The sequence below is a fragment of the Salvelinus alpinus genome, chromosome 1 (genome assembly GCF_045679555.1).
Source record: "Salvelinus alpinus chromosome 1, SLU_Salpinus.1, whole genome shotgun sequence".
Lineage (NCBI taxonomy): Eukaryota > Metazoa > Chordata > Actinopteri > Salmoniformes > Salmonidae > Salvelinus > Salvelinus alpinus.
Window position 1 is genome coordinate 33,568,578 of NC_092086.1, and position 13,653 is coordinate 33,582,230.

Below are 13,653 nucleotides of genomic sequence, written 5' to 3' on the forward strand. Positions count from 1 at the left end.
GTCTCCAGCGACGGTCTACAGACCGGAACCTCCAGCGACGGTTCACAGTCCAGAGCTTCCAGCGACGGTTCACAGTCCAGAGCTTCCTGCGTCGGTGCCCAGTCCAGGCACGGCGTCCAGTCCCGCTCCATGGCCGGAGCCTTCATCTGCGCCGGTGCCCAGTCCAGGCACGGTGTACAGTCCCGCTCCATGGACGGAGCCTTCCTCTGTTACAGCGCCCAGTCCGGGCACGGCGTTCAGCCCAGCTTCATGGCCGGATCCGCGGTCTGAGAGGGTGCTACGTCCCGCACCAGAGCCGCCACTGACGCTAGTTGCCCACCCTAACCCTCCCCATCTAGCTTCAGGTTTTGCGGTCGGAGTCTGCACCTTTAGGGGGGGGTACTATCACGCCCTGACCATAGAGAGCCCTCGGGATTCTCTATGGTGTTTTTGGTCAGGGCGTGACTAGGGGGTTTTCTAGTTTTTATTTTCTATGTTGGTATGAGTATGGTTCCCAATTGGAGGCAGCTGATGATCGTTGCATCTAATTGGGGATCATACGTAGTGTGGTCCTTTTCCCACCTGCGTTGTGGGATATTGTTTTGTCTAGTGCCAATGTCTGCTACGAACTGCACGTTTGTTTATTCTTTGTATTCTTTGAAGTTTCACCTTAACTTCACTAGGGTAGGGGGTAGGGGGAATTTTGGATGAAAAGCGTGCCCAAATTATACTGCCTGCTACTCAGGCCCAGATGCTAAGATATGCATATAATTTGTAGATTTGGATAGAAAACACTCTAAAGTTTCGAAAACTGTTAAAATAATGTCTGTGAGTATAACAGAACTGATATGGCAGGCATAAACCTGAGGAAAATCCAACCAGGAAGTACTATTTTTTTGAAAGGCTGTTTTTCCATTGAAAGCCTATCCACCATACAAAGACTTAGGACCCAGTTCACAATCTCTATGGCTTCCTCTACATGTAGCCAGTCTTTAGGCATTGTTTCAGGCTTTTACTCTGAAAAATGAGGGAGATACAGCACTTTCAATGAGTGGACAGTGGAAATTTCCAGACACGAGTGATGCACGTGATCGGGAACGCGCCTTTCTATTGACGAAGCTTTTGTCCGGTATAAATATTATTGATTATTTATGACAAAAACAACCTGAGGATTGGTTGTAAACATCGTTTGACATGTTTCTACTAACTTTTATTGTACTTTTTAGACTTTTCGTCTTGATGTTGAGAGCGTGCATTGTGCCTTTGGATTTCTGAACTAAACGCACCAACAAAACTGACGTTTTTGGACATAAAGAGGGACATTATCAAACAAAACAAACATTTATTGTCTAACATGGAGACCTGGGAGTGCCACCAGATGAATATCATCAAAGGTAAGTGATTAATTTTACCGCTATTTCTGACTTTTGTGACACCTCTCCTTAGTTGTAAAATGGCTGTATGGTTTTGTGGCTAGACGCTGACCTAACATAATCGCGTGGTGTGCTTTCGCCGAAAAGCCTTTTTGAAATCTGACACAGCGGTTGCATTAAGGAGAAGTTTATCGTTAATCGTATTTTAAAAACTTGTATCTTTCATCAATGTTTATGATGAGTATTTCTGTAATTTGATGTGACTCTCTGCATTTTCACTGGATGTTTGTTTGAGGCAATGATTACTGTACATAACGCGTCAATTTCAAGTGAGGTTTTTGGACATAAAGATTAACTTTATCGAACACAACACACATTTATTGTATAATATGAAGTCCTGTGAGTGCCATCTGATGAAGATCATCAAAGGTTAGTGATTAATTTAATCGCTATTTCTGACTTTTGTGAGCCCTCTCCTTGGCTGGAAAATGGCTGTGTGGTTTTCTGTGACTAGGCGCTGACCTAACACAATCGCATGGTGTGCTGTCTCCGTAAAGCCTTTTTGAAATCGGATACTGTGGATGGATTTACAAGAAGTTTATCTTTAAAATGGTGTATAATACTTGTATGTTTGATGAATTTTAATTATGGGATATCTGTTGTTTTGAATTTGGCGCACTGCAATTTCACTAGCTGTTGTCGAGGTAGGACGCTACCGTCCCACTTACCCCAGAGAGGTTAATAAATATGTGGAACTCTATGCACGCTGCGCCTTGGTCCACTCATTATAACGAACGTGACAGCAGGTACAGAGGACACAGAGCGGGGTGCCTCGTAAGGATCCACAGAAAGCGAGTGGGAAAGCTGCCGTTACCGCCAACGTGCAATCATTGGACAATAAATTAGACGAGGTACGATCACGAATATCCTACCAACTGGACATCAAAAACTGTGATATCTTATGGTTCACGGAATCGTGGCTGAATGATGACATGGATATGAGAGCTGCCGCTTTCAAGGTGCGGGACTCTAACCCGGAAGCTTATAAGAAATCCTGCTATGCCCTCTGATGAACCACCAAACAGGCAAAGCACCAATACAGAGCTAAGATTGAATCATGCTACACTGTCTCCGACGCTCGTCTTATGTGGCAGGGCTTGCAAACTATTACAGACTACAAAGGGAAGCACAGCAGTGAGCTGCCCAGTGACACAAGCCTACCAGATGAGCTAAATCACTTCTATGCTCGCTTCGAGGCAAGCAACACTGAGGCATGCATGAGAGCATCAGCTGTTCCGGACGACTGTGTGATCACACTCTCCATAGCCGACGTGAGTAAGACCTTTAAACAGGTCAACATTCACAAGGCTGCGGGGCAAGAAGGATTACCAGGACGTCTGCTCCAGGCATGTGCTGACCAACTGCCAGGTGTCTTCACTGACATTTTCAACATGTTCCTGATTGAGTCTGTAATACCAACATGTTTCAAGCAGACCACCATAGTCCCTGTGCCCAAGAACACGAATGCAACCTGCCTAAATGACTACAGAACCGCAGCACTCACGTCCGTAGCCATGAAGTGCTTTGAAAGGCTGGTCATGGCTCACATCAACACCATTATCCCAGAAACCCTAGACCCACTCCAATTTGCATACCGCCCAAACAGATCTACGGATGATGCAATCTCTATTGCACTCCACACTGCCTTTTCCCACCTGGACAAAAGGAACACCTATGTGAGAATGCTATTCATTGACTACAGCTCAGCATTCAACACCATAGTACCCTCAAAGCTCATCACTAAGCTAAGGATCCTGGGACTAAACACCTCCTTATACAACTGGATCCTGGACTTCCTGACGGGCTGCCCCCAGATGGTGAGGGTAGGTAGCAACACATCTGCCATTCTGATCCTCAACACTGGAGCCCCCCAGACGTGCATGCTCAGTCCCCTCCTGTACTCCCTGTTCACCCACGACTCCATGGCCAGGCACAACTCCAACATCATTAAGTTTGCAGGCAACACAACAGTGGAAAGCCTGATCACCTACAATGACGAGACAGCCTATAGGGAGGAGTCACTTTAACCATATCTACATGTACATACTACCTTAATTAGTCCGACTAACCGGTGTCAGTATGTAGCCTCGTTACTGTTATAGCCTCGCTACTGTACATAGCCTCGCTACTACTTTTTTTCATTGTCTTTTTACTGTTGTTTTTATTTCCTTACTTACCTATTGTTCACTGAATACCTTTTTTTGCACTGTTGGTTAGAGCCTGTAAGTAAGCATTTCACTGTAAGGTCTACACCTGTTGTATTTGGAGCACGTGACAAAAAAACTCTGATTTGATTTGATTTGCTGTGTTATCATGTGTTGCTGCCTTGCTATGTTGTTGTCTTAGGTCTCTCTTTATGTAGTGTTGTGTTACCTCTCTGGTCGTGATGTGTGTTTTGTCCTATATTTATATTTGATTTATTTATTCATTTTTAATCCCAGACCCCATCCCCGCAGGAGGCCGTCTGCGGGGATGGTAGGCCGTCATTGTAAATAAGAATTTGTTCTTAACTGACTTGCCTAGTTAAATAAGGGTTCAATAAAAATTTAAAAAATACAAATATATGATCACAAAGTTCCATTCTAACCTTTAACATTACTGGTCTTCTCTGTGGAGTTGAAGCAGCGATGTTCAGCTCTGCATGTTATTGTGTTCAGGGTTTTCCATTGGCTTGAGGGAAGAGTCAGATTACTGCTGATGCTCTGAGTTGTGCTGCTGGCCTGGTTCACTGGGGTCCTACTGGTTTCGTCTTTTCCATCCAGAAGCCAGGTTACTGTAGCATCATACGCGTAGTGGACCACACATATAGCTGTTACCTCAGTCTGTGTCATCACTGTCCTGAATCTGGGGGTCTCCAGGTGGATGGATGGAGTAGACGAGGGAAACGCTGAGAGGAAAACAGATGGAGAAGTCACAAGACTTGCAGATTTGGATTGTTACTATGTTTTTCAATTGTACAGTATTCTATACCCATCCTCTGGCCCAATACACAGTTCTGTCACTGAAACCCACCTGAGCAAATGCTGGTGGTCCTGGAGACGGGTGCTCCTGGAGGTGGTCCTTGTGCTGCATTGTGGGTGGCCTTGCATGTGACCTCTGTCCCTTGAGTCCATTGGCTCCGGTCCAGCTCCAGCTGGCTGTTCAGGCTGAATGTTTTCTCCTCACCTTCTACACTCTGCAGCTTTCGCTGGACTGGAGAGGTGGTCACAGTCTTGTCATCCAGCAGCCACTCCACACTCAGCTTGTCAGGGTAGAACCCACTTAGGATGCAGAGGAGTCCCACCTTCGATCCTCCCTCCAGTTCCTCCCAGAGAGGATACAGGGTGATATTTGGAGGAATGACCCGCTGCACTAATACAAAGTGGAAGGAAGAGGAAATTTCAGGGCCACTTTTTTGACTTTTACAATTTTTTCTGATTTGGTGATTAACAAGATGTAAACCAAAGTCAGATTGTAAACTTTTAATCAAATTCTTCATACCTTTTTTTAATGCAGTTTAAAGTAACCCAGTCTATGAAAACCAGGCCTGGGCTGAGTGTAATGACTTTTAACATAGCCTAGATGGCGCTATGGACCTATTAGGTAGCTGGCTGGCTGGGCACTGAGAACTGGTAATGGTAGTGGTCAGATGTGGAGTTGGAGGGTTGTGAAATGCAGGTGTTAGAGCAGGACAGGCCTCAGCGAACAGGGAATGCAGCAGCATGGGGTAACACCCTGGTCCCAAAAAAGCTTCCCAAAAAACAGAAGTGAAACATGTTCGTGAGCAACCGTGTGTATCAGAAGCCAGGTGTGAGGTCTACTTCTGCTTAAGGAAATCAGTTGCCATTTGCATGTTTCTGAGCTATCTGCATGAAGAGTTCTCTTCTTTACTTCTGTTATGTAACTTCTTACCACTTGGTGTTACACTTTCGTTGTTTTGACAACCCATCAAGCTATTTCTGAATAGTTTGCATACCAAGTGTAGCAAGGCCCACTGATTCCAGATGTGTTCATGCAGAACACAGTATGTAGCATCCAGCAAAAATAAAACATAGATTAGTTACTGTAGATTCATCCACACATCACAACAGCCACGCAGTTCTAAAATAACTTTTAAAACACATATACTGATGTAACCGTAAATAAGAAATGTGTTTCCTCAATGTTTATAATACATTATAATCCATCATTCTAGCTGCATTTTCTTTCTAATGAATGGAGAAATGTTAAGGGAAGAACAATACACGGTTGTTCACTTCAGTTACACTTTTATTATCTTAATAGTTTAAAAAGACACAATGAAATATTTACAAATTTAACCTCTACAGTTGAACTATTCAAACAAAATCAACAATAAAGACAAGCAGGAGAACAGTTACATTTATTGTATCCATTCATATATTGTAAGTATGAAAAGTTGTATCTTCTTCAAACTCAGTTTCTTCATTTCACCTGAAATAAGAAGCAAACATTTGTTCACTTAAATTACTTACAATAATTGTGACATCTATTTAGATGCAATTATTATTTGTATTAGCTGACACTTCAAAGAAATTACTTGTGTAAATTAAATATACTTATATATAATATAACTATTAGGCCTATATAATAATATAGTTATATTGTAAGTTATATATAATATATTTAGCTTATTCCCTCTCACTAGTATTTCTCTTGCAGAGAATTGCAACACACAAAATAGGCCTATGTGTACATTCTTAACTTTCTAGAATCTGTTCATGTTGCTACTGAAAGTTCTACCACGTATATATGGATTGTTTGTTTGAATATGGATCCATACAGACTATGGAACTTTCAAAACCAAAATGTCTTCCTTTCACACTAGAAGGGATACAGCTTTTGTTTATTTTTTGCATTTTAGCTAACCCTAATTCCTAACCGTAACCTAATTCTCCTAACCTGCTACGTTAATTCTCATAACCTGCTGCGGCTGGTAGCTTAGTGGTTAGAGCATTGTGTCAGTAACCGAAAGGTTGCTGGTTCGAGTCCCTGAGCTGACAAGGTAAAAATCTGTTGTTCTGCCCCTGAGCAAGGCAGTTAACCCACATTTCCCTCAGCTCTGAAGATGCTGATGTTGAGGCCCCTGCACCTCTCTGATTCAGAGGGGTTGGGTTAAATGTGCAAGACAACTGACTAGGTATCCCCCTTTCCCCTAACCTGCTACAAAAAGTAAAATCTGACAAAAGCTTATCCCATTTAGTAAAAACCCCAGATTCCCAAAAAGGCCTTGATGATTACCTTGATGGCAGTTGCTCCAACGCCATACAGCAGAGTTATGAGGAAGAGTATGATGAAGGTGAAGGCTGTTTTCCCCATGCTGTCCCTGTCGGTTTCCATGGTGTTGCTGCATGGACAGTCAGTCAACACGAGACACTCTGCATGTGGATATAAGAACAGTGTCAGTAGGCAGTCAAAACGGTTACTCATCACTCTGGTGCCCAGTCTGAAACCCAATCACAAACCCCAACTTCTGGACACTTCTTGACGGCTCCTACGAAATCTGAAAGTATTTGTTATAGATCTTAGTTCCGCCATAGCTCCAGCCATCTTGTTAACAAGGGGGAGTTTTCACCGTATTGCATGTAGCCTACCCTTACTGTTCCATGCAGCTCTAAAGGGGCTATCAATAAGTGTCAAACGGTTGGAATGGGTATACTTTGAACTGTTTTATGGGAAACCATGCATAGTACAGCTGTCTCCGGTATCAGTCATAGATAATACTGTCTCCGGTATCAATCATAGATAATACTGTCTCCGGTATCAATCATAGATAATACTGTCTCCGGTATTAGTCACAGATAATACTGTTTCCGGTATCAATCATAGATAATACTGTCTCCGCTATCAATCATAGATAATACTGTCTCCGGTATCAATCATAGATAATACTGTCTCCGGTATAAGTCATAGATAATACTGTCTCCGGTATTAGTCACAGATAATACTGTCTCCGGTATCAATCATAGATAATACTGTCTCCGGTATCAATCATAGATAATACTGTCTCCAGTATCAGTCATAGATAATACTGTGATATTTGGTAGGACATGAGACAATAATCTAAAGCATGCTTTGTCTATTGGACTTGAGCATGTTTTTTCTGCCTCATCCCCTATGACCTTTCATCAATTACTGAGTTATTACTTAACGAATACAACACATTGAAGATCTAAAACATGAGGATATCAAACCAGCAGTGAAGGTGACCCTGACTTGCTTTGGCCAAATGGCACACTTGCCAATCAATGGGGACTTCCAACTTCTACTTGGCTTGGCTTGCTTCTTGTGAACGAACCCTAGTCACATCTCATCCATTTCCAAACCCAAGGTGGTAGACTTTGAATCAATAGAACAGACATATAGCATTTCTATAGGTGAGACCCAGTAGAGGGAACAGAAGCACACAAAGCCAAACAACCAGACAGGAACACCTGATTAAGTTCAATGCACTACATCTGATTACACCAAAGACATGAGGAGAATATCTGAAACAGCAGACAACTGGGTTGCTAATGCTAGAGCTACACTTCCATAGTTCATTCCTATCATCAGGGGAACATTTTATCAATGTGAGTGTATATCACTTCTCTATTGTGTACAAGACTATAGCTCAGTGTGCAAAATACGCTTTATACTAATACATTATTCAGTGTCCACCATTACTGTATTACAGATATATTTCATGATAATTGTGACCTGATTGCAAATGTAAAGCATCGATACTTTGCTTGACTTGTATTGTCACTTTACCATTAGTTCTAGTAGTGTGAGAGTTGACATTTCCCCCAAACAGAGATACTGAAGCTTTGCACAAAAGTGGGGAGACGGGACAGACATGAGTAGGACCAGCATGACACAGTACATCAACAGGATTAATGATTTAAAGTTTTTATTTGGATTTTGATTCTGCATTTAAAAGACACACAACATGTTATGTCACTGACACAAACAGCAGAGGTAACACGCAGCAACACACATCAACAAAACACAACACAACCTCTACTGGGCCTTGCAGTTCTGAGGCACATTCAAGCTGAGGTTAACTAGGTTGGGTTGGTTTGAGGTTCTGTCAATGGTTCTCATAATCATTTTTGTGGACTTGATCATGCTTTCGTGGTAAACTACACAGCTATACACCACTTCTTCATTCTTCCACAAGTCATTGCTAAATGTGAGCTGACTGTAGACAGAGTAGGTCCTTCCTGATTGAATCTGGCTAGTGGTGTTGAATTGGTACAATGCTGAACTGATCGTTCTCTCCACCGGCTCATCGTCAACAAGCCAAGCCACTAAAACATCCTTGGGGTAGAAGTCTTTGACGTAGCAAGTCAGGGTCACCGTATTATCACTAGTTTGTTCTGCTGGAGCCAGCAGAAAGACAGATGGACGCTGTGGATCTCCTCCTGGAAGCACGAGAGAACAGTCAGGGCTTCTCTCCATGCAAGTACTTGGCAAACAATTTACATTTTGCTAAATGCTGCCTATATTAAGCCAACCAAACAATGTCTTCCCTCACAGGAGTTTCGTCTTGAGAGACCAAAGGGACCCATCATAGACAAGCATTTTGTCATTTTGCAGTCAGTCATCATCTGATTTAATCAGATCAAATTGCTATCAGCTCCATTGGGTTCCTTGCAATTAAACAATTCAAGTCATTTTTCACTGGTCTACACAATCTCCTATCATAATTTTTAATTCCCAGAAGATGACCAATTGGATATCTGTTTGATAGGTTTTGAAACATCGTAAAAATGAAATCCCAGTTTAGTCAAAAGAAAAGTGAGAGGGAAACCAAAGCAGTTTGTCTTACCGGTCTCCCTCTTGTAGGCTTTCTTTACCAAGGACCCCAGGTTTTCCAAGTGATCTACAGCGCAGTAGAATACTGTCCCATTGCTCCAGTCCTCATAAGTGATGTCAAGTATGGCAATTTTGTCAGTGTCACCCTTCCGGCTGGTTAAGGTCTTTCCATTGTCATTTTCCCATTTGACGCTCATGAAGCCAGGAACTACTTCATCGACATCGCACACAAGCTCAGCTTTTTTGTTCATAAGCATATCCTCAAGAGACGGCGGGGTGATCTTAATGACTACTGAATGTTCATGGAGTGGACCTGCTGAGAAAGGATGTAAGGAATGTTCACCAAGCTGTTTGTGACAACAGCAATTAAAATGTAAACAGTTTGTATGTTTTGGATCAATGTAGGCTATTCTGTTTTCCCTCCAGCTGGCTGATTACAATCAATCCTTTTTCATGCATGGGCTATCTTGATGCAATTTAAGATAAACCTTTAAGTGCTAATTAGAAAAATGTGCTAACTTTTCAATCTGGCCTGGAGCTCTGTCACAAAATCCCTGCCTCTTGAAGCTCCTGTAATAAGATACCAAGAGAAGATAATCTGACGTATTCTACTCACCATCTGATGAAGTGTAGCCCACAGTTCTCCTCACATTTCCAGCATTGTTCTTAAACACGCAAGTGAATGTTACTTCTTCACTCTTCCACTCACTCTCATTGACCCTGAGATAGCTGGTTGAGCTGTACAGAGTTTTCTCACTCTTCTTCTCACTCTCACAAGAACTCTTGAAGTCAGATACAACTTCCCTTTCTGTTCCCTTTTCCGTCCTCGTCCATGTGATTGTGTGTGTACGGGGTGAAAAGTCATGGGCAAAGCAGGCGAAGGAAGCCGTCTTATTTTCTGCCATCTCCTCTTTAGAGGGGGTCATTACGTAAAGAGACGGGTGCTGCAGATATTCCACTAAAAAACAAACATACACACACATATATATATATATGCAGAAGCAGAGAGAAAACAACATACATTTGCAGAAGCTGGCATAGGCTACAAATGCGCAGTAAAGATGAATAGAACAGCTAAACAGCTTATGGGAAATTTCACTGTAACAGAGTGACAGTGAGACTCCGATTTTTCACTTCTAAAATGTTTTTCAACCAAAAACCAGAGATTGCAAAGTTAAACAAACCATGCAACTCTATCCACAAGGACTCATTTTACAATTTTCACAGAACATTTTACAAAAACACATTTACTTGAAGAAGTGTAGACACAAAGTTTGGTAACAGATGTACAGCACAAACAGCACAACCCGTCATTCTGTTACCAAACTTTGTGTCTACACTTCTTCAAGTAAATGTGTTTTTGTAAAATGTTCTGTGAAAATTGTAAAATGAGTCCTTGTGGATAGAGTTGCATGGTTTGTTTAACTTTGCAATCTCTGGTTTTTGGTTGAAAAACATTTTAGAAGTGAAAAATCGGTACTTTGAATCGGTATTATTCAAGTAAATATTCTTTCATTTTTAAAAAGTGTATATCAAAGTATATAAAGTCTTAGACTGTGGACATAGAATAATTATGCTGGCAGACGAAAGCAAAATGAGCTCAACACTGTTTGTAGCATGCCTTCTTGGGGAGATGGCTTAAATAGTCACAACTAAAGGGGCAAACTACAGCCACTCCAACCAACCCTCATCCTAGTGCCATAGCACATTCCCCACAACTAGACTGACACCTATCAATGTTTATACAATTGGCCTAAATGGTTTATTCCACAGTGGGTGACAGTGTTGTTTGTTACATTTGTTTGTTAAATGTTGATTGTTACAGTGAATTAGCAATTGACTACGTTTTAATGCATTGATTGTTTAATTTGCCCTAAGGTGTCAGGTAATTTAGGTGTTATACTTACTGTATGCGCGTTGACAACAATTGTAATATGTAGGCATCAAAATTATTGTAGCCTAGGCTGTATAGCCCATATTTGCAGCAGTGGAATTTTCCAGCAAAAATATGTGCAATTTTTATGTCTTATTCAGATTTCATAAGCTTATTGTCTTCAATATTTCGATTTCTAAAAATGTGTCTTTCAACAAAACTAAACATAAAATAACCCGCAAATTATGATTATCACAGAGGCTATGTTTTTTACGAAATTCGTAGATTAATAGGCTACATGGATATAAATACATTAAACTCAATAATATATGATTATTATTATTATTAGTGACATATGTTATTAAATGGATAAACAAATACATCTTACTTTGTTTCTTCAATCCTACTTCCTTTGAACCAGTTGAATGTTCCACGGCGCATTCAAATGTTTTACTGTCCCAGTCTGCTCTCTTTACACGGAGCTGACTGACTCCCATGTAGCTTCCACCGGTTTGGACCACCGCAGGGTACTGAACGAAATCAGTCAGGGATTTCCCGCCTTCTTCATTCCATTTGAAGGTGAGGGAGGCAGGCGTGAAGCCAGTGGCAATGCAACCCAGAGTCATCATATCTCCGGTCCCGGAGCCACATTGCACAAGAGGGAACAAAGTCGGAGCAGTTGGTGTTGAAGCTGTAAGATAAATAATGTGTTACAAATTGTCCATAAAGCCAAACAGTTTTATAGAATACACCATGAAAAAATAAATACATAAATCAACCAACACTGACCAAATAAAATAGTTAACAGTTCTAAGGACCTATTCTATTTGACATCGTCAGGTTATTTAACATTTATTTAGTAGGCTAGGTTTAATACATGATGATTTATTACCAGGGTAGGATATTGTTCACTCCAAATACATGCACATAGGGTACACATGAGTTGAATGTGTTATCAAAAACGTAAAATACAATATCCACTGATAAAAGACAGGTAGTTAGGACTGTAGGCTATATACGTTTTTGAATGATTAAACATAAATATTTTAATTGATTAAATATTTGTCCTTATATTTAAACGATCATTTTCCACTATGAACTATACCTTGCCTCAACCAAAATTAGATTCTTACCTAATGAAACGGTTACTATTGTACCCTGACCCCAGTAGTCAAAAGCAGCGTAGCACTGTGTTCAATTACCTTAACAAGCGGTATAAAAAAGCATTCTCCCCAGGTTCTATACCCTCTTATTCCCATTCTTAATGAAAGAGCGCAAAAGGAACGCTATTATTTTGTACACTTTCTGATATTTACGTTGACTGTAATGTTAGCTTATGATGTTTTACTTGAAGTTTGTTTGGCACACTTTACTTCAAATAGGCTTCATTATAGACATGTATCTTAATTCCATTGCAGATTAAAAGTAACAAACTTTACATTTAAAAAACTAAAGCAGAAACATATAAACGGCTTCTAAATGTATTTGTAAGATTAGACATTTTCATTTGAAAGTCTCACCTGATGAAACTGTAACCATTGTCCCTTTCCCCCAGTAGTCAAAACGGTAGTCACAGTGCAAATAACCAATACAGGCTATGCACAAAAACCTGTTTCGATATTTAATATTGTCCATATCATACTTTTTAAAGGTTTGTTTTAAAATAACATCAATGAATTTCAGTTGTTTTTGTCCAGATTATGAATATGCCTTTGTTATAGGGTAGGCCTACCGTTACTGTTTTTGATCCTCAAATTCAATTTAGCAAATTGACAAAATGAAGCCTAGAATCGAGTTGTAAAAAACTACATGTATTTGACTTTTCGAATACTGACACATTTGATGAAATCATAATACTTTTTCTTACCTGATGAAACGGTAACCATTGTGCCTTTCCCCCAGTAGTCAAAAGCATTGTCACAGTGCAATCTTTCAATACGTGCAACGCACAAAAACTACCGCAAGTGAAGACCAAAAATACATATTTCAAGCCTTTAGGAGAGAGGGACTTTTAACTCAAAGTCCAACCTCAATAGTAATGCAAAAATAAACAGAATATGTTTTTGTTTTACCTGTGGACACGGTCACCATGGTCCCTTTCCCCCAGTAGTCAAAGTAGTCGTCACAGTGAATGGTCTGACCAACACTTCGTACAAAATCAGTCAAAATAACCTGAATAGTCACTAGTTATGTGTCAATAATGAAATAACTTTTTTAGGTCTGAATGTTAAGGCTACTTACCAGAAGTTACCGTGACTTGGGTTCCTTTCCCCCAGTAGTCGAAATAGTAATCACAGTGATAATTGTTTATCTGCCCCTAAACTAAAAACCCAATTCATTTCAAACGTATTGCTTCATTAACTTTATTTTGTGGCATCTTGATGGTTGTCTCCTTCCCTGGGGAGATGCACTTCCCATCAAAACGGAAGTGTTGCATGAAGTTAACTTTGGCTGAAAGTGTGAGCACATTTTTCTTCCTGTCCTTTTTCAGAGTGAGCCCCTGCTTCCTCTATCCGCTGTGAATGTTGATGTATGGGAAGCATCTTGAGCATCATCCTGATAGGGCTATTT

General features: G+C 40.8%; 1 protein-coding gene across 6 annotated transcripts in view; it reads right to left on the minus strand.

The window, feature by feature from the left end:
* ighd (immunoglobulin heavy constant delta) overlaps positions 1-13,653 on the minus strand; it is a 252,691-nt gene that overhangs the window by 10,179 nt on the left and 228,859 nt on the right. The window contains exons 3-6 of one of the 6 annotated variants that reach the window (XM_071398153.1): positions 12,950-13,011; positions 11,471-11,773; positions 4,425-4,763; positions 4,000-4,299 (exon numbers count right to left, since the gene is read on the minus strand). In XM_071398153.1, coding sequence (XP_071254254.1) covers positions 4,000-4,299; positions 4,425-4,763; positions 11,471-11,773; positions 12,950-13,011 — 1,004 coding nt within the window. The other 5 variants (XM_071398172.1, XM_071398168.1, XM_071398161.1 and 2 more) reach the window with 5 other exon arrangements.